The following is a 19,768-nucleotide window of genomic DNA, read 5'->3' on the forward strand; positions in this document are numbered from 1 at the left end:
CTCTTCAACCTGCTTTATTTTCCCATGGAACTCATTACCTTCTAACATTTTATTAATTTTTTCATTCATTCACCCATGCATCAAATTATTGCTTCATGAGAGCAGAGATCTTTTTATTATCACTGGGCAGAGAACAGTGCCTAGAACACAGAAGCTGCTCACCAAACATCTGTTAGATGAAAGAATAAGAAATTTCAAGAATCATTACAAAGTGTTTTTATATTTGTAGTAGTCTTTCACAATTGTTATTTAAAACTGATAACCTGGAGAATGTTTATAACTTACAGAGCATTCATAATGGGTATGGGAAATTTAGGACTTGGAATTGGTTAATGAGTTATTTCACATAGAGGTTTAAAGCAATACTACTAATGGAACAAGAGTTAGTCTAACTGGAATTCATTAACCAGTATAAAACTTCTTAAGAGAGAGTATATCTGATTATTAAGGTCTCAGTACAGGTCAGGCTTTGTTATAGACTGAATGTGTTCCCACTCAAATTCACATGCTGAAGGCCTAACCCCCAATGTAATGATATTTGGAGAGGGGGTGTTTGGGAGGTAAGCAGGTGATAAGGGCATAGCTGAGTCTGATGACATAAGTACCCTTATAGCAAAAGACACGAGAGAGCTTATTCTTGGTCCCTCTGACAAGGTAGATGTGAACAAAAGGTCATTTGAGCACAGGTTGAGAAGGTGGCTGTCTGGAAACCAGGAAGAGGGGCCTCACCAGAACCCAACTGTGTTGACGCTCCATCTTGGACATTCTGCCTCATGAACTGTGAGGAAATAGATTCCTGTTGTTAAACCACCCAGTCTATATTTTGTTAGGGCATCTTGAGCCGACTAACACAGGCTTAAAACACAGCCCTACAGAGGATGGATTATTCATTCAGCAACTAGACTGACTGGCTAGCACTGCCTATAAAAGGACAAAGGATACGTTTCTTAGCAACAATGTTCTTCATGACATCAAGCATGATACAAATTTAAGATCACAGAAGAGAGTAGGGGAGTGATTACAGGTGACTCAAATGTGTGAAAATAATTAAACAGGACTGCCCTATTGATTATTAAACAAACATGCTAAGTAATTCCATTTCTGTGATTCCAAGTATAATTAAGGACTGAATGTTTAGTTCTGACATGTCAACTATCCAAAAATAACTGCTTTGTTGCATTAACAAATAAATCAAGAAAATCACTACACTCCAATCATGAAATAGCCTCTAACAACCATCAAAGCACAAACTTACTGGACTTTCTGCTTCCCAAAGTATACCACTTCCCATTGCCAAGAACTCCAAATTTCTATCTCAGAAACTCAAATAATTTATGAATAAATTAAGAAACAGTTTAGGACAACTTTATCTAGTGTTCAGTGAATTTTCTAAATATACCTTAAGTCTAGATAAAGTCTGATGTTTTTAATGCTCATTCTCTGCATTTATAAGGTGATTCTCAAATATTCCTGTAAGGATTCTTGTTATGAATTTGTCAGAAATCCGTGAAATTTCCAGAAAAACAAGCAGAGCTGAATTCTTGAATATAATTTGTTTTCAGAAATTAAATCAACCAAGGAAAGGGTTGAATTTCCACTCATACAATGAATAAAATTACTGGTTTTGGGGGTCTTATTTAGAGAAACTCAAATAAATTGCCATTTACAAAACATTTGTAGCTTTGACTATAATCAACTGTAATAATAAGATACCAGCTTAAAAAATTCTTTTCATTTAAGCCTCTTTTGTAATACTGCTTTTTAATAACCCTCATAATAGCCGAATTAAAGGACCCCAACAGAAATCATTCATCCCACATAAAACAAACATTGCCTTTTCTTCTTAGCTTTGTTTTACAAGCTACATTATTTCCAGATGACGCTTGAGGGAACTATGGTTTCAAGAATTAGATGCTTAAATAGACAGCTGCTTTCCATTTGCCATGTAAATCAAGGATAAATCAAAGAAAATTCCAAATAGGACACTTCTTTTCTTCCTATTAGGAACTATGAACAGGCAGAAAGGGAGAAAAAGAAGGAAAAGCAATCAAGATGTGAGTGAACAGAAAATTAAAGATTTCTCAAAAAAGTAAAAGGAAATTTAAAAATATTTCAGGAAAAGGTGTTTTTATATTAGCTCCATGCAGCAGTAGGTAAAAACTTTTCACTAGAATGGAAAGAGGAGGAAAGAAACTGTGATCACTGGTTTTTATAAATCTATCACACATTACTACTGAATATGCATGGGTTATTTTTTCTTAATTCTTTAAACTTCACTTAGAAAGTTAATTAATCCTTGCCAGATTTCAATGCAAACACATCCTATTTCTTTTTATAAGCTAGAGAGAGTAAGGAACATAAAAGTTACTTAAGTATTTTTAATAATAAATTTTTAAAAAGTCCTTAAAAAGAATATTCTACTGTATTCCATAAGAATGGACAGAACAACCTTCCTCTTCAGGAGTAAGAAAAGGCAATAGTGCTTCCCTCAATCCTTCGGTTTAAAAATGAAGGAAGGTTTTGTTTTTGTTTTAAAAGAGGGGAGCCCTTCAACTCAATATTGTCCTTAGAATCACTCTCAGAACATTTTTGGAACTCTCACATCCTAGCCAAGTTATAACACAACCATGAAAATTGGTTTTATTATGTCAAAGTCAGGCCTGGTTTTTAATGAGGAAAAATGTGGTGGGGTCGGAGGATGAGGAGTTTGCTCACTCGCTAGAAATTTTACTTGAATTTTAAAATCAAGTAAACTGGTATAGCCATTATGAAAAGCAGCAGGAGGTTCCTCAAATAATTAAAAATAGAATGATCCTATGATCCAGCAATCCCATTTCTGGGTGTATATCCAAAGGAAATGAGATATCTATATTTGCACTCCTGTATTCATTTCAGCATTATTAACTAAAGCTAAGATATGAAGACAACCTAAGAGCTTGCTGACAGATACATGGAGAAAGAAAACATGGTGCATATCCACAATGGAATATCATTCAGCCATAAATAAGGAGATCCTATCATTTGCGACAACATGGATAAACCTGGAGAACATTATGCTAAGTAAATGAGACAGAGACAAAAAGGCAAATACTGTGCGATCTCACTTAGATATGAAATCTAAAAAAATCAAAATCATAGAATCAGAGCAGAACAGTGGTTACCAGGGGGTGGAGGAAAGGAGATGCTGGTTACAGGGTACAAACTTTCAGTTACATAAGATGAGTAAGTTCTGTGAACCCAGTGTGCAGTATGGTGACTGTAGTTAATAACACTGTGTTGTATATGTGATATTTGCTAAAGAGTAGATCATAAGTGTTCTCATCACACAAAATGGTAACTATGCGAGGTGACGGATGCGTTAATTAACTTAATTGTGGTAATCGTTTCACATGTATACATACAGTAAATCATGTACACTCCAAAATACAAAATTTTTTATTTATTATGACTCATATGCCTGGGAAAAAATTGATTGCACTAAAGAAGAAAGTTACTTGGATCTGATCAATGTGGGGCTTGGAATCCATTTAAGTCAAAGCAGTTGTGCCAGGGATGTTCACTAACCTTATCCACAGGGTTTGGCTCTAACTGTTTTACACAGTTTCTTCCATATGAAAATAAATATAAATATATTGACCCAAATTTTGTAATCCTCCTGGAGAAGTGGTTGATTCCAGGGCTGGGGCAGAGAAAATACATGATGAACTGGGGCACTTTGAAGGTCTCAAAAGAAGACAGGAGCAAACTGAGAGGGCAGAAGGACACAACATGAAAGCTCCCAGTGGTCAAAGCTGGAACAATGTGAGCAACATGGTAATAACAGTACTGGTTATAACACACAGAATAAAATAAGGATCCATGTGTCCACACTGACAGAAATAAATAACCCAATAATATACTGGAAAGAAGTGACAACTCTTCCTTATAGAATTCTACTAATATAGCAGAAGGAATGAGAAAAATAGAAAATCACTGGTAAATCAGCGATATATGCTGCAGGCAAGATCCATCAGTGAATTCCAAAATTTGTAGAAAAATTTGTAAGCAAAAGCAGGATGTTGGCATAGTCTCAAAGTATCTCCCCAGAACATACAGTCATTACAAACAGAAAAATAACAAGTTTACAGTAAAAAATGTTGGCATACCTCACCTTAGCAATATGGTCAAGGGAAACCTCACAGTAATACATATCAGTATCATGTATTTCCTGGTATGATGCATTGAGAAGGGCTCACCTCTTCCCAATCTTTGTCAGTAATGCACAACCTCAATCTTACCATAAGAAAACACCAGCCAAATCCAAATTGGGGGATATTCCACAAAATAACTGACTGATAATCTTTAGAAGTGTTGAGGTCATAAAAGACAAGGAAGACATAGGAGACATGACAAGGAAATTTAATACGGGATCCTGGGTTGGCTCCCAGAAAAGAATAGAGGTACTAATGTTAAAACTGTAAAATCTGAATGAGACTTTTATTAAAGTTAACAGTATTGTTCCAATGTTAAATCCTTAATCTTGAATGGAGTTTCCCTCTTGTCACCCAGGCTGGAGTGCAATGGCATGATCTCGGCTCACTGCTACCTCTGCTTCCTGGGTTCAAGCAATTCTCCTGTCTCAGCCTCCCAAGTAGCTGGGATTACAGTTGCCTCCCACCACGCCTGGCTAATTTTTGTATTTTTAGTGGAAATGGGGTTTCACCATGTTGGTCAGGCTGATCTCAAACTCCTGATCTGAGGTGATCCACCCACCTTGGCCTCCCAAAGTGCCAGGATTACAGGCATGAGCCACCGTGCCCAGTCAGAAATTCATTAAAATGTCTCTGTAAGTCTAAAATTATCTTAATGGAGGAAGGGAGGGAGAGAAAGAAAGTTGCATGTATACTTGACAGAAATTCGAGATCTATACCTATAAAGAAGAATATAAAGTAAAAAGTATGTTATTCTTTTTTTCTTTGAGATTCTTCAGTCTGACTCCCCACAGGTAACCATTATTCAATAGTTTCTTGTGCATTATTGAAAATTGTAATGCATATTTTCAAGCATACATGTACATATAACCTATATGCTATAAAGTATTTTTCTTACTGGTTTATGTATCATGGGTATCTTTTCATATAAACCCATGGAGATTGAATTCACTCAAAAAATAGCTGTAGAATACTGCACTGGATGAATTCATACTTTATTGAATAAATCCCTTATTGATGGATATTTTGCTTATTTCTATTTTTTGTTCTTAAACAAGGCTGAGGAATATACACGCCTTAGTGTAACTGCATATCTAGCTGACTTTTGCAGTTTCTAAAGTCAAATCACTCAAGAAACATATTTTGCCTTCTTAAAATATTAATCATTTCATAGTGTAAAATTTATTTTCCTACATTCACCTTTGCTCCATAATGCTAGGTAGCCATGCTGTTCTTGATCTGCTAGTACACACACCCAACAAATAGCTCTCTTTTCCCCCAGTGCTCAAAACACTACTTTTTTCAATGGCTTCATCAAGATACAATTCATACACCATATATTCCACCAATCTAAAGTGTATCATTGAATGGTTTTTGGTACATTCACAGAGCTGTGCAAACATCACCACAGCCTAATTTTAAAACATTTCATCACCTCCCAAAATAAACTTGGTGCCCATTAGTAGTCACACCCCATTCTGCCTCACACTCCAGCCCTAAGGCATCTACTGTCTACCTCTATAAGATTTGCCTATTCTGGACATTCTATATACATGGGCTCAAACAATAAGTTTACTTGTTACTGGCTTCTTTCATTTAGCCTAACATTTCCAAAGTTCATCCAGGATAAAGAATATATTAGTGTTTAACTCCTTTTCATAGTTGAGTAGTATCTCACATGGTATGGATATACCATGTTTTATTTATCCATTTGTCTGCTGATGGATATTTCGGTTGTTTCCATTTTTGGCTATCACCAATAATGGTTCTATGAACAGTCAAATTTTCAGGTGGACATATGTCTTCAATTCATTTGTATGTAAATTCAGAAATGAAATTCCTCCATCATGTGATAATTCTGTGTTTAATTACTGATGAAATAAAATGGCTGCACCATTTAACATTCCCATGAGCAGTACATAAGGATTCTGATTTCTCCACATCTTCACCAACACTTGTTATTATCTGCCTTTTTTATTCTGGCCATCAAAATAGATGTGTGAAGTAGTATCTCATGGTTTTGATCTGCATTTCCTTAATGGTCAATGATGCTGAGTATCCTTTGATATGCAAATTGGCCACTTTTTAGATCTTCTCAAAATGTCTATTAGGACTTTTCCCATTAAAAAAAAATACCTCAAAAATTTTATTGCTAACTTGCATCCCAGTCGAACAGGGTGCTCAGTTGGCCTTCCATGAGAGGATCCAGGGATCCAGGCAATGTCATCCTGTGGGAACTTGGAATCTCCCACTGGGTCTCCGGCAACTAGCTAACAAATGATGAAGGAAGACACACACACACACACACACACACCCTGAACAAAAAATGGTCAGGTGCAGTGGCTCATGCCTATAATCCCATAAATCTGGGGGACTGAGGTAGGTGGATCACCTGAGGTCAGGAGTTTGAAACCAGCCTGGGCAAGGAGACCCTGTCTTTACTAAAAATACAAAAATTAGCAGGGTGTGGTGGTGCATGCCTGCAGTCTCAGCTACTCAGGGGTCTGAGGCAGGAGAATTGCTTGAACCCAGGATCAGAGGCTGCAGTGAGCTGAGATTGTGCCACTGCACTCCAGCCTGGATGACAGCATTTCTACCTACATTTCACTGACTAGAGCTAGTCATATGGTCCCCTCCTAGATGCAAGGAAGCTGGGAAATGATGCTTTGCTGTAATAATCAGGGAGAGGAAATGTTTTTGGTGGAACATCAGCCAGTCTCTGCCTCACCTAAAGCCTATTGGGGTGCTCAGCACATGACTGGCATTCAGGAAAGGTAGCTGATTGACCAGAAGCCTGCCAACATAATCCTCATTTCTTTGTTCTTAGTGGTCACTTTGGTCTGGCTGATTTCTGGGGCTCTAGGACATAGCAAGCCCTGGCAATTCCAAGGTCAGGAAGCACCCTGGGAAGGAGGAGTCCATCTTTGGGGTTCCGGTACACTCTGTGATGTCAAATAACTACCCAGATGTTCCCAGACAGATTAAAGAATCCTCCTGATGTTGCTGCTCACCTGTAGTCAGTGACTGGCTATTGTGATCCCTACCTTTCCATCTAATATCACACCATTCCACTTCCTGCAGGAAGCTCTTTCTGCACTAAAGAACACAGACACAGTTCCATCTTTTGAACTAATGCTGGTGGTCCCAGACTGTCTCTCCTACACATGGGCAGCATGGCATAACTGTAATAGCTAACTTTATCAAGCACTTGCTTTGTGCCAAGAATCCTACATCGACTCATTCATTTAATCCTCACAAGAACTCCAGGTGTTCAGTTCTCATTATTATCTGTCTTTTTGGTTCTGGCATCATAGTACAGACAAGGTAACTGAGACCCGGTGAGGCAAAACTACCTGCTCAAGGCCACACAGGTCACAAGCCACAGAACCAGTGCACAAAATATAATTTTTGTCTATTTAAAAATTCTGCTATTTATCTTTTTATTATTGAGCTCTTTACATTTTATAGATATTAGTTCTTTATCAAATAGATTATTTGAAAATATCCTCTCCCATTCTGTGGATTGTCTTTTCACTTTCTTAATTGCATCCTTTAAAACACAAAGTTTTAAATTTTGATAAAGTCTAATTTATCTATTTTTCTGTTGTCATTTGAGTTTTTGGTGTCATCTAAGAAGTCTTTGCTTAACCCAAAGTCATGAAGGTTTAATCATATTTTCTTCTAAAAGTTTTATAATGTTAGCTCTCACCTTTAGGTCTATGGTCCATTTTGAGTTAGTTCTTGTGTATAGTATGAGTGAGGGGTACAAATAATTATTGAACACCTATTATATACCAGATACTGTGCTGGATACAAACAACTCAGTGACAGTGATGCGTGATGTATAATCATTTTTCACTTTCATGCCCTTGTTGAAGAAGCATAACACCTGGGATGTTTTCTTGCCTGATGTCTCCTTTTAAAAATACTACCCAGCTCAAATTTCAACCCCTTTCAATGAAGACTGCCACAATACCTCCCCTTCTTCCTGAAAGTTATTCTCTCTCACTCTCTCTCTCTTCTGACATTCCCACAAGTTTGGTTATATAGCTTTTATAAAATTTGTTATCTTTTGAATTGTACTTTAGTTATGCATTTGTTTTAACTATGCTGGTAAGTAGGTACCATGACCTCTTACACCACGGTAAAGTAATGTAAAACAGAAGTTTAATAATATTCTGATTGCTGTTGTCATCACTGGAATAAACGCACAAAAAGCTGATCCCCAAAAGCAATTGTCAAAACTGACAACATGTGAAAGGAGCTGTTTTAGGAGTAACACATTTCAGCATTCCAAACTTCTTGGATATGGCAGCATATCTAAGATAACTGTTTCCATGTTACATAAATGTTAAATTACCCCAGTGTTTACATCTTCCAGAAAAATCTTTAAGGGACACTTCCATCAAGAACTAATACCATTATTCTACTCTCTATCTTCATGAGTTCAGTTGCATTAATTTTTAGCTCCCACAAGTAAGTAAGAATGTGTGATGTTTGTCTTTCTTCACCTGGCCTGTTTCACTTAACAAGAAGGATGGTTACCAGAGGCTGGGAAGGGCAGTTAGGGTAGGGAGGGGATGGTTCATGAGTAAACGAAATATAGTTGGATAGAATGAGTAAGATCGAGTATTTGATACTAGCACAATAGGGTGATTACAGCTAATAGTAATTTACTGTATGTTTAAAATAACTAGAAGAGTATAATTGGAAAGAAAGGATAAATGGATACCGCATTTACCCTAATGTTATTATTCATTGTATGTGAGTATAAAAATATCTCGTGAACCCCATAAATATATACATTGTCTATGTACCCATAAAAATGTAAAACAGAATACTCTAATAACATTATATACAAAGAGTATGTATGCATATCTTTGTATTATTTACGTGTATGTGTGTGCACAGAGGAGCATTTTAACACTAGCTCAGTAAAGGCACAAACATTGTATAAAACAATGACTGAAGATAGTTTTCAGTATTACTTATCCATCAACTATTGAATCAAATGAATTTGAGATCTAAGTTAAAGAGTAAACACCAGCACAGAATCTTAATAGAACAACCTAAAAAGAATGGGGTAGAAAATAGAAATCTTTGAATTAAAATTTTCTTGTCATATGAAAATCAGATCAGAATATCCTATAATACATTTCTGAAGAAATTAAATATCTGAAAGCAGATTTAAAAGTTTGTAAACAAGGTCTAAAAGATAATTAATAAAAGCTATTGGCCAGGCATGGTGGCTCATGCCTGTAATCCCAGCACTTTGGGAGGCCAAAGCAGGTGGATAACCTGAGGGTGGGAGTTCAAGACCAGCCTGACCAACAAGGAGGAACCCCCTCTCTTCTAAAAATACAAAATTAGGCAGTCATGCCTGTAATCCCAGCCACTCAGAAGGCTGAGGCAGGAGAATTGCTTGAACCTGAGAGGCAGAGGTTGCGGTGAGTTGAGATTGCGCCATTGCACTCCAGCCTGGGCAACAAGAGCAAAACTCAGTTTCAAATAAAATAAAATGAAATAAAATAAAAGCTAGCAAGTCAAAAAGTGAGCCAATGATATATTACAGGGCTAACGGTATCTTAGGATTCCATACAGAATAACAAGAGATCATGACTTGATGAAAATAAATTTCAAGTGGATGATGGCTTTTACTCTTTAGAAAGCTACAGTTTATTCCCCAAATATTTCTTTTTTATATGAGACTCTTACCATATTCTGCTAAATATGTATGTGTGTGTGTGTATATATACATTTAGCAATGTAAGGCTATTCTTTGCTTCTAAACTTGGATTGCAGTTTTATTTTGTGTAAAAATATAAAAATAGCATATATTTAAAACTTAAAAATGGACACTAGTTTCTTTTAAATGCTTATCTAGTAAAGTTTGTCATTAGCAAAAAAAAAAAAAAAAAAAAAAGAAAGCTACAATTTAAGAAGCAAACTATCTGTAGGGCACAGTGGCTCATGCCTGTAATCCTAGCACTTTGGGAGGAGAAGGCAGGACAATCATTTGAGGCCAGGAGTTCAAGACCAGCCTGGGCAATATAGTGAGAACTCATCTCTCCAATTTTGGAGTTAGATGGTAGAGTCAGTCCTACAGAAAGATTCAAAGGTATTTGATGACCACAGGGCAATATAATTTGGTTTCTTATGGTTGCAACTAGAATAAAAGTTAAATTCTTCTCATCTCAAATAGTTGCTAAGATGATTGTTAGGAATTAGAGAAACAAAGCTTATATGATGCTGTAACAATATTCATCATTGTTATAATTTATTCACATGGATATAGTTTAAAACGCAATCATAATTCATTTATGATCTTTGTTTCATTTTCTATATTCAGGTTCTATATTTGGTTATATGTAACCAAACTTCTCTGAAAGTTCCGTTCATTTTTATTTTTAAAAAATCCATTGAAAGATTCTCCTTTAACAATTCTCTCCTGTTCCCTTTACTCACCGAATAAAATTTTATGTAATTCTGATAATACAAACACCAAAGCACAGCCAAGCCAATGGAACTTTACTTGCTTTCTTATACACCCTTATTGCCCCTGTCGAGGCATTCTCTCTCCCCACAGGTTTGAGTACAATTTTTGTTTTATTTCCCCTTAAACAGCCAGGGCGGTTTCCTCATTATCTAGGCTCATTTGAAGGTTTCAGGTTTCCCCAGAGATCTTCAGACCAACATGGTTGCACTAAAGCACTAATACTAATGTTTTTGGAACTTGCAATTTGCTTTCTATGTTGTTACTTAACTGACTTGTGAATTGTACAGTATAATGAGGATAAACATTTTCCTAATAAACTTAGAAACCTCTAGGTAGACTGAAAGTACTCTATGTACTACAGTGAGAAGAAAAATATGTTCTTATTTTTAAGTACTTATTCAAACCGTTTGCTAATACAGTTCATTCGGTCTTGGTATAGAAAGTCACATCTGGGATTCCACAGCTGCATTAAGACCTTCTCACTTTCCTTTTTCATCTTTTACAAACAAGTGGTTTAAAGCATTAGCTCAGGACACAGAATTTTAAGTGATTATTGGCAAGGGCACTTATGTATAAATTCTGCGAAAGAAAAGGAAGGAACATGTTCATTTTCCCAGTTAATGACTAGCGTTAAAGAGAAAATGGTTTCAAATGTGTAAATCACTTATACAACAGTGTTTTGAGCAATGGGGATGACCAATAAAACATGATATTATCATGAAAGAACGTACGATGGTGCTCATTGTCAGGGTTACTGCTGTTTGTTTAATCACCTTTCAGGACTCTATCAGGACTGATTCACAGTCATCTTGCCTACTGAATCAGTGCTAACCATTCTCTTCAATTAACTCTGAGAAAAGGCAGCAAAATTCAAGTTCATAAACCCATTTGAAAAATATTGTGCTTTACAAAGTCTCATACACATAAATGTTAACAAAAAAGAATTGTCAATGACGATTCCAAATGGAATTTTCCCAGTATTTCTAGGACACAGATGCTATAAGAAATTCATTTTTACTTAGTGAAAATTTCACACAAGAAAATAGTCAATTAGTGACTCTAAAATCTGTACCCTTTAACAGCAGAATTCACAGGACTGTTACAAATTCAAACTGTCCTATCATTGCATAATCACCTCCATGATTGACAAATACCAGTGAATGTGACCTATTTCCTCAAAGAAATATCAATTTTACAGATCTCTGATTAAAGAAGAATGCTACTAAGGCAACCTCAGAACTTCAGAACTATATACATACAACACATTTTTGTGGAGTAAATGGCACAGGAATATTAAATAAATCAAATAATTGCTTATTAATAAAACATTTGCAGATGACCCAAATTCAAGTTTTTAGTAAACATAATTCCCTAATGCCTCCCTGGCCCCAGCTGGGGTTTCTGAACAGTTACTAGATGTATTTTTCTTATCACAGGTATGGCAAGTGTAGAATTAAGTGAGCTGTTATGCCAATTAAAAAATTAGAACATTCAACTTAGCAGGAAAATCTTGAAAGATAAGTTTTGGAATTTTAAACTTAATACCTTAAGAGGATAGCAGATTGTGACATCACACACACATACACACACACACACACACACACACACACACACCACACACGAGAAAAAACTAGCACCAGTCAGGTTGTGGCTGCACACAGCTATCTTTGTTTATCATTGACTAATATCTGGATTGGGTGCTGTTCCCACAGTCTCATATCAGGACAATCATTTAGAAATGAAACAAACCACAGGAAACAAGCAAGGCAGCTCTGCAGCTGCCTGGGATGCATCATCACTGCAAACTTAGCATTAAAGAGTTCTCTAATAACATTCTGAAATACCAACCCACTATGTTGATATCTGGATTTGGGGACGTCCTTATTAGAACTTGATGAACTTCTCCTATGGTTGATGGCAAGACAATATTTAGCATCTTCATCTAAGCCATGTTCCAAAATATAAAAATGTCACAGTAAGACTCCCAGGCTGGGGTGCAGTGGTATGATCTCAGCTCACTGCAACCTCTGCTTCCTGGATTCAAGTGATTCTCCTGCCTCAGCCTCCCAAGTAGCTGGGACTACAGGTGTGCACCACCACACGCAGCTAATCTTTCTTTTTTTAGTAGAGACAAGGTTTCACCATGTTGGCCATGCTGGTCTTGAACTCCTAACAAAGTGACCTGTCTGCCTTGGCCTCCCAAAGTGCTGAGATTACAGGCGTGAGCCACTGCACCCGGCCAAAAGAAAAATTTTGTATTAATGAAATAAGGTAACTACTTACATAATCTGGTAGAGGAACATCATTAGAACTCAGCGAACCTCTCAAGGACTGTGTGGCTTGTTCCAGAACTTTGTTGTGCTTTTTAGACAGCAAAGAAAATAAACTGGAAAAACAAACAAAAAACCAATTATATTAAAGGAACTGTTTTCTTTTCTAGGTCTTATATGGAATTATATAGTCCCACAGCATGTCAATTATTCTAAAATATACTTGTAAATAATTCTTTCTTCATGCCTATGTTAACAGCAAGATTAACAATACTATTTATATAAGGAAAAAAAAAGGAGGAGGATGCTTAAATTGTAAGAGTTCTAAAAAATTGTTTTTAATGACAGTTTAAAATTAAGTTTCAAACACGGGAGAATTTTTCATAAGATTACTATAGGGAAAAGAATAGTGGAGAAAACGTGAAATATAGACTATGACTAACTCATAGTGTAATCTACTACAAGTCACTTGAGCTTGTGTACCTTCTCACCTTCCAAAAAAGTGCATTGGAAATTGTTTCTCTGTCATAATATAGAGTCTATGGTTCTGTATTATAGTTTTTTTTGAGACAAGAGTCTCACTGCAACCTCTGCCTCCCGGGTTCAAGCAATTCTCCTGCCTCAGCCTCCTGAGTAACTGGGAATACAGGCGCATGCCACCAAGCCCAGCTGATTTTTGTATTTTTTTAGTAGTGACGGGGTTTCACCATGTTGGCCAGGATGGTCTCTATCTCTTGACCTCGTGATCTGCTCACCTAGGCCTTGCAAAGTGCTGGGATTTCAGGCGTGAGCCACTGCACCTGGCTATAGCTTTATTTCTAAAAAATAATGACTTGAAATGTTTTATAAGATTTCTGTTCTGGCCATGATGGATCAACCAACACTGGACTAACTCTCCTGCTATCACTAACTAAAAACTAAAAGAAATATCAGGCTGGGCATGGTGGCTCACGCCTGTAATCCCAGCACTTTGGGTGGCTGAGGCAGGTGGATCATGAGGTCAGGAGTTCGAGACCATCCTGGCCAGCATGGTCAAATGCTGTCTCTACTAAAAAAAATAAAATACAAAAATTAGCTGGAAGTTGTGGCACATGCCTGTAGTCCCAGCTACTCGGGAGGCTGAGGCAGGAGAATTGCTTGAACCTGGGAGGCAGAGGTTGTAGTGAGCCGAGATCACCTCATTGCACGCCAGCCTGAGACAGAGTGAGACTCTGTCTCAAAAAAAAAAAAAAGAAACAACTGTTTTTAGATGTTGTACAACATCTGAAGTAAAGGATTATAATCCCTAACAGAAGGGAGATAAACATGAGCCCCATAATGATAAGTTCTGTCTCAAGGAACATTGCGGACTACAGTCCAAGAAGGTGGGACCCAAAGAGTACACAGAAGAGTACACAGAATTACTGGGCTGAGCTGAGAAGATAGAAAGAAGAATTTAACACTGCTGTGGCAACTGCATTTTGCAAGGCAGAATACTAGAGAGGAGAGAATTTCCAGAAAGCAGATCCAGAAATCCAAGTGTTTTCTTGAATGTTTGGGTAAATGGTAAGCTGTATTGTGCACAGCAAGACTCCACAAAGTGTGGCAGTAAACAACTATCCAGGAGCTGTAAACTAAATATAGATTTTGGGGATCGTACCAAACTAAGGGACACGGGAGCTCCAACTAGCCGGGAGACAAAACTCGTTGAACATGAACGTTCAGTTGAATTCTTAGAAAGGCCATGCTTTAGGAGTCAAGCTATTCTACTCTAGAGCACAGATTACCTTATTCTAAGAGGTACCCTGATACAGCAAAACAAACAATCTTCAAAGAATACAACTGATTTACATTAACTATAAGTGCACTAAACTCCAGTTAAATGGCACAGATTTCCAGACTGGATAAAAAAGCAAGACCCAGGGCCGGGCACAGTGGCTCAAGCCTGTAATCCCAGCATTTTGGGAGGCTGAGGCGGGTGGATCACGAGGTCAAGAGATCGAGACCATCTTGGTCAATATGGTGAAACCCCGTCTCTACTAAAAATACAAAAAATTAGCTGGGCGTGGTGGCACGTGCCTGTAATCCCAGCTACTAGGGAGGCTGAGGCAGCAGAATTGCCTGAACCCAGGAGGCAGAGGTTGCAGTGAGCCAAGATCACGCCATTGCACTCCAGCCTGGGTAACAAGAGCGAAACTCCGTCTCAAAAAAAAAAAAGCAAGAACTAACCATGTGCTATTTGAGAGAGACATACTTGTAAATTTAAAGATACAGATAAGTTCACAAAAGGATACAAAAAAGACATCCTATAGAAACATTAATCATAAGGAAGTTGGAGTGGCCATATTAATTTCAGACAAGGTAGGCTTCAGAACAATATTATTATTACTAGAGATAAAGAGAGAGATTTTATAATGATCAAAGTCAGTTTACCATGAAAACACAACAATACTAAATATGTATGTGCCTAATAAAAGAACTTCAGAGATATATATTGTAACTATGTGATACCAATATGACATTTATTATATTTAATAAAGAAAGAATTCTTTGGGGTAGATGGCAACTTAAAAATAAAGGCAATTCTGATTCCATGTACTTCTCATAAAAATCAGAAGTATGGCCCACAGTACTGTTTTTCAAGCCAAAACTTCACTGTAGTATTCAGTAATCCCCTTACAAAGAAAATATTTATTTAAATATCAATTTAGGAAAATCTGTAATTATTTCAGATGGTTTAAAAAGGATATCCACAGGCTACTAAGTAGTCTTTCTAGATTAAGTTTCAACCAATATCATCAAGGAAAAAAAATTCCTTAAACATTTATTGGTAATGTTAGATGTTGCCCAAAACAAACAACAGAGGCAATGAACATTATTTAAGTTTATACTTAAATAAAGTGAGAAGAAAAATAATTACATGAAATAATTACTGAATGAATAAGTATGAAATCATATGATACTGGTTACATGCTGAGGATATATCTGACAGAACCATTTCGCTGAATGAAATACTCCAGTGAAGTTTCATGAAGGTCAGTTTAGGCCCTACACGATGTCTTGAAAAAGAAGGAAGAGTTATTTGTGTAAGAGCAAATGAAAGGCACTTCCAAATAGAAGGCAAAGCATGAGGCAAAAGTAGGAGAGAGCAAGAACATTGGAATGGAGGTACTATACGGGAAAGAGGAAACAGGATTCAGTACATAAGGGCGCATACATTTTTTTAATCATTTTATTTTTCTGGGTCTTCTCCATTTGAGATTTAGTTTTGCTTTCGCTTTCCTTTTTAACAGTAAACACCATACCTTCCACTCACCATTATTCCCATGAATCACTGATAACTAATATGAACAGTTTATTGTGTATGATTCCAGAAATGTTATATACATCAAGACATGTAAACAAATGCATACTGTATCCATATATACCTATCTCCATCTTTTTTATTCCATGAAATATGTAGTATGCTGGATCTTGCACTTTGTCCATCTAACAGTATATTCCTTCATTCATTCAACAAACACTTGAGTGCCTGTTACTTGATATCAAAAGGATATGGATATGCCATAATTTATTTAGTCCATTATTAATCAGTCAATGCAACTGTTTCCAAATTTTTATATTATAAGCAGCATTGTAATGAATACCCTTGTGAATAATTTTTAGCATGCCTGAGTGAGACTACCTTTAACATATTGCCTGAAGCAAAACTGCTGAGTAAGACTGAACGTAATACTGAACTGCATTAGAAGGTCCATATTTTCAAGTATGCAAATTATTTTACAGGACATGCAAAATAAAGGTTAAAAAATTGAGATTTTGTATAAGACATGTTCACATAGAAATGCATATAGCAGGAAATCAATAATATGCTTCTAACTGGTTGCAGTATATTTTCTGGAATAAATGGAATTTCAAAAGTTTTTTGAGACTAAAAGAAATTTGGGTAGTTGATTCTTGCACAAGGTGTGGCAAGACTCAAAAACGTAAATTGGCTACCAAACAAAGAAAGGAAAGCAATACACATGCCTGAAAGAAGTGATCTTCTTGGTGTTAGGAAGAAGAAATGGTACAAGTGAAGCACAGCAGCATACTTTGCAGAGTTGAAGAAAAAATAAGAACTCGAGAGGTACTTCATGAGTTCAGCAAACCTGGGATGTTCATTCTCACATTCCGTGTGTGTGCGTGTGTGCGTATGCCCCCTATTAGTGCACCATCAGAGAATAATAAAGGTGACCTATAGTAACTTTCATCATCAATTTAAGAAAATTATTAAACAGTCCTAGGGACCAGAGTAAAAAACACTTAAAACTGTTTCCTTTGGAGAAGAAAGGCTAGTTTATTTACTTATTTTAAAAGAGTATGAACACTCTATTTTGCTTGCTAGTAGGACACCAAACAAGGAAGTGAGCTTCAATTCAAACATGAGATCTTTTGGTTGAGCGTAATGGAAAATTTCACTACTAAGGACATAAAATGTTGAAATGGTATACCCCAAGAAGCTGTGGATACTGCTTCCAGCTATCTCTAAGAAATTTTGTATAAGAACAGATCATTTGAGGTCACATTCAGCTCTCCATCAAAGAGAAATAGAACTCACACTTACTTTGTCACTATCATACAATTTAACAGGCATTTTACTAAAATCATATAGCAAGTGCTTTCAAAGTTTTATTTAAACATTCTAATAAACATTCTAATTTTATTTAGCATTTTTAAGGCAAAATGTATATAAGACACGAGTTGCAAACTGCCAAGTGAAAAGAGTGACTTTTGCTTAAAGCTTTGCAAAGTACTTATCCCCTAGCTTAATGCTAATTAGAGTAAGTAATAAAGACATATGATGTTTATATGTAAATGGATACATTTTATTATTTTTTTGAGACAGAATCTTACTCTGTCACCCAGGCTGGAGTGCAGTGGCGCAATCTCAGCCCACTGCCACCTCAACCTCCCAGGTTCAAGCAATTCTCCTGTCTCAGCCTCCCAAGTAGCTGGAACTAAAGGCGTATGCCACCACATCTGGCTAATTTTTTATTTTTAGTAGAGACGGGGTTTCACCATGTTGGCTAGGCTGGTTTCGAACCCCTGACCTCAGGTGATCCGCCTGCCTCAGCCTCCCAAAGTGCTGCGATTACAGGCATGAGTCATCACGCCTGGATAATAAATTTGATATTAAAAATGAGTTTTAAAAATAAAAATGTTCTTCAAGTCTTCTTAAAATTCACTTAGTTGGGGTCTATTTGCTAAAATACTTTTTAAAAACTTGAAAAGACTAGTTTTTCTTTTTATAAGAATGTTCACTACAAATTTAAAAAATGAAGACAGCCAAAACACTAATCAAGAGTAGAATGAGTAAATAAACTGTATGATATTTATACAAGGAAATATTATATAGCAATTTAAAATTACCTAAAGCTACATGTATCAGTATGGATACATCTCAAAAAAAATGTTGAGTAAAAAATAGTCAGAAATCCTTAGAGAACATGAACAAGGTGATTTTATGTTTTAAAAATGGAAAACAACATTACATATCATTTACAGATTAAACATATGAAGTAATAACATCAAATATATATGGAAATGATAAATCCTACATTTAGGATCACCACTGTTCTCTGAGGAAGGAGGAAATGGAGTACAGTTCTCGCATAAGTTCTCTCTCTCTCTCTCTCTCTCTCTCTCTCTCTCTATATATATATATATATATATATACATATATATGCACATATATACAGTAGATAAAAAATGTTCTTTTGGTAACACTGGATACATATACAAGAGAGTGCTATATTACTCTATTTTTTGTGTATGCAGAAAGTATTATATAGCATTTTAAAAATCTGATAAAAAGAACACGCTATCCCGAAGGAAACAGAGCCCCTGCCAACAGACAGCATTTCACAAAAGAAAGCAGCATGTAAACAGAATAAGTGTGGTCAGTCCAAACGGGAGCACGCTGAGAAAATCACAAGCTGGTGGAATGGCTGTAGTGTAGGGTGCACAGATGGTGGCAGGAGATGACACCAGAATGAAGACAGTTTGAAGCCATACTGTGAAGGGCTGCTTTATGGCACATCAAAAGCCCTGGACCTTTATCCTATTTGGAGTGAGAAGCTAATGGCACATTGGTCTTACAAAATAATGAAAGAGACATGGCTCCCTGCCCCAAGGACCTCAAGTCTACTGGGATGACGGGAAAAAAAAAACATGTCTACAATACTGAAATCAGAGACTGCCACGGGTCTGAAGAGAGCACTGTGGGAGAAGAGGGGGAAGATTAGGTGCATTCCACAGAGGAAATCTATCTTGACTGTGGCCTTGAAGGTTAGGGGACTTGCTATTTGAAAAAGCAAAGCAGGAGGAAGAGTAATTCAGAAGGGGGAAAGTGTTCAGAAAGGCACTGAGAGATTTCAAAGAAATACCCATAGCTTATAAGGCAAGAATAGAGAAAATTCACGGGGGTGAGAGGTAGCAAGAAATGAAGTCGGCAAGACAAGAAGCGCCAAAGAAAAAGGCCACATGGACCATGCTAAGAGGTATGCATTTCATCTTGCTCAGCCATTGAGACAGACAGTGAGTCAAATATTTACCAAGGGTCTACTATGTGCCAGGCAACATGAAAGCAAGTTGCACCTCCCAGAGGGCGCAGTCAGGTGAGAAAGGACATGCCTAATAGACTGGAGGTGAACATGGAATGTTAGGGGGACACAGGTGAGGACTGCCCAACTGCACTCGAAGGGAGAAAGAAGAAATCACTTCTGGAGATGATGCCTGCACTGCATTCTTACGAAACAATTAGGAGTCAGCCGAGCAAATCCGGCAACGAC

At 36.8% G+C, this 19,768-nt stretch overlaps 1 protein-coding gene across 10 annotated transcripts in view; it reads right to left on the minus strand.

Moving 5' to 3' along the window:
* Positions 1 to 19,768, minus strand: part of DYM (dymeclin) — a 481,767-nt gene that overhangs the window by 118,077 nt on the left and 343,922 nt on the right. For all 10 annotated transcript variants that reach the window (XM_035271024.3, XM_035271019.3, XM_035271021.3 and 7 more), the window contains one exon: positions 12,970 to 13,072. In XM_035271024.3, coding sequence (XP_035126915.1) covers positions 12,970 to 13,072 — 103 coding nt within the window. The remainder of the gene's footprint in view (positions 1 to 12,969; positions 13,073 to 19,768) is intronic.

Source organism: Callithrix jacchus, chromosome 13 (genome assembly GCF_049354715.1).
Source record: "Callithrix jacchus isolate 240 chromosome 13, calJac240_pri, whole genome shotgun sequence".
Lineage (NCBI taxonomy): Eukaryota > Metazoa > Chordata > Mammalia > Primates > Cebidae > Callithrix > Callithrix jacchus.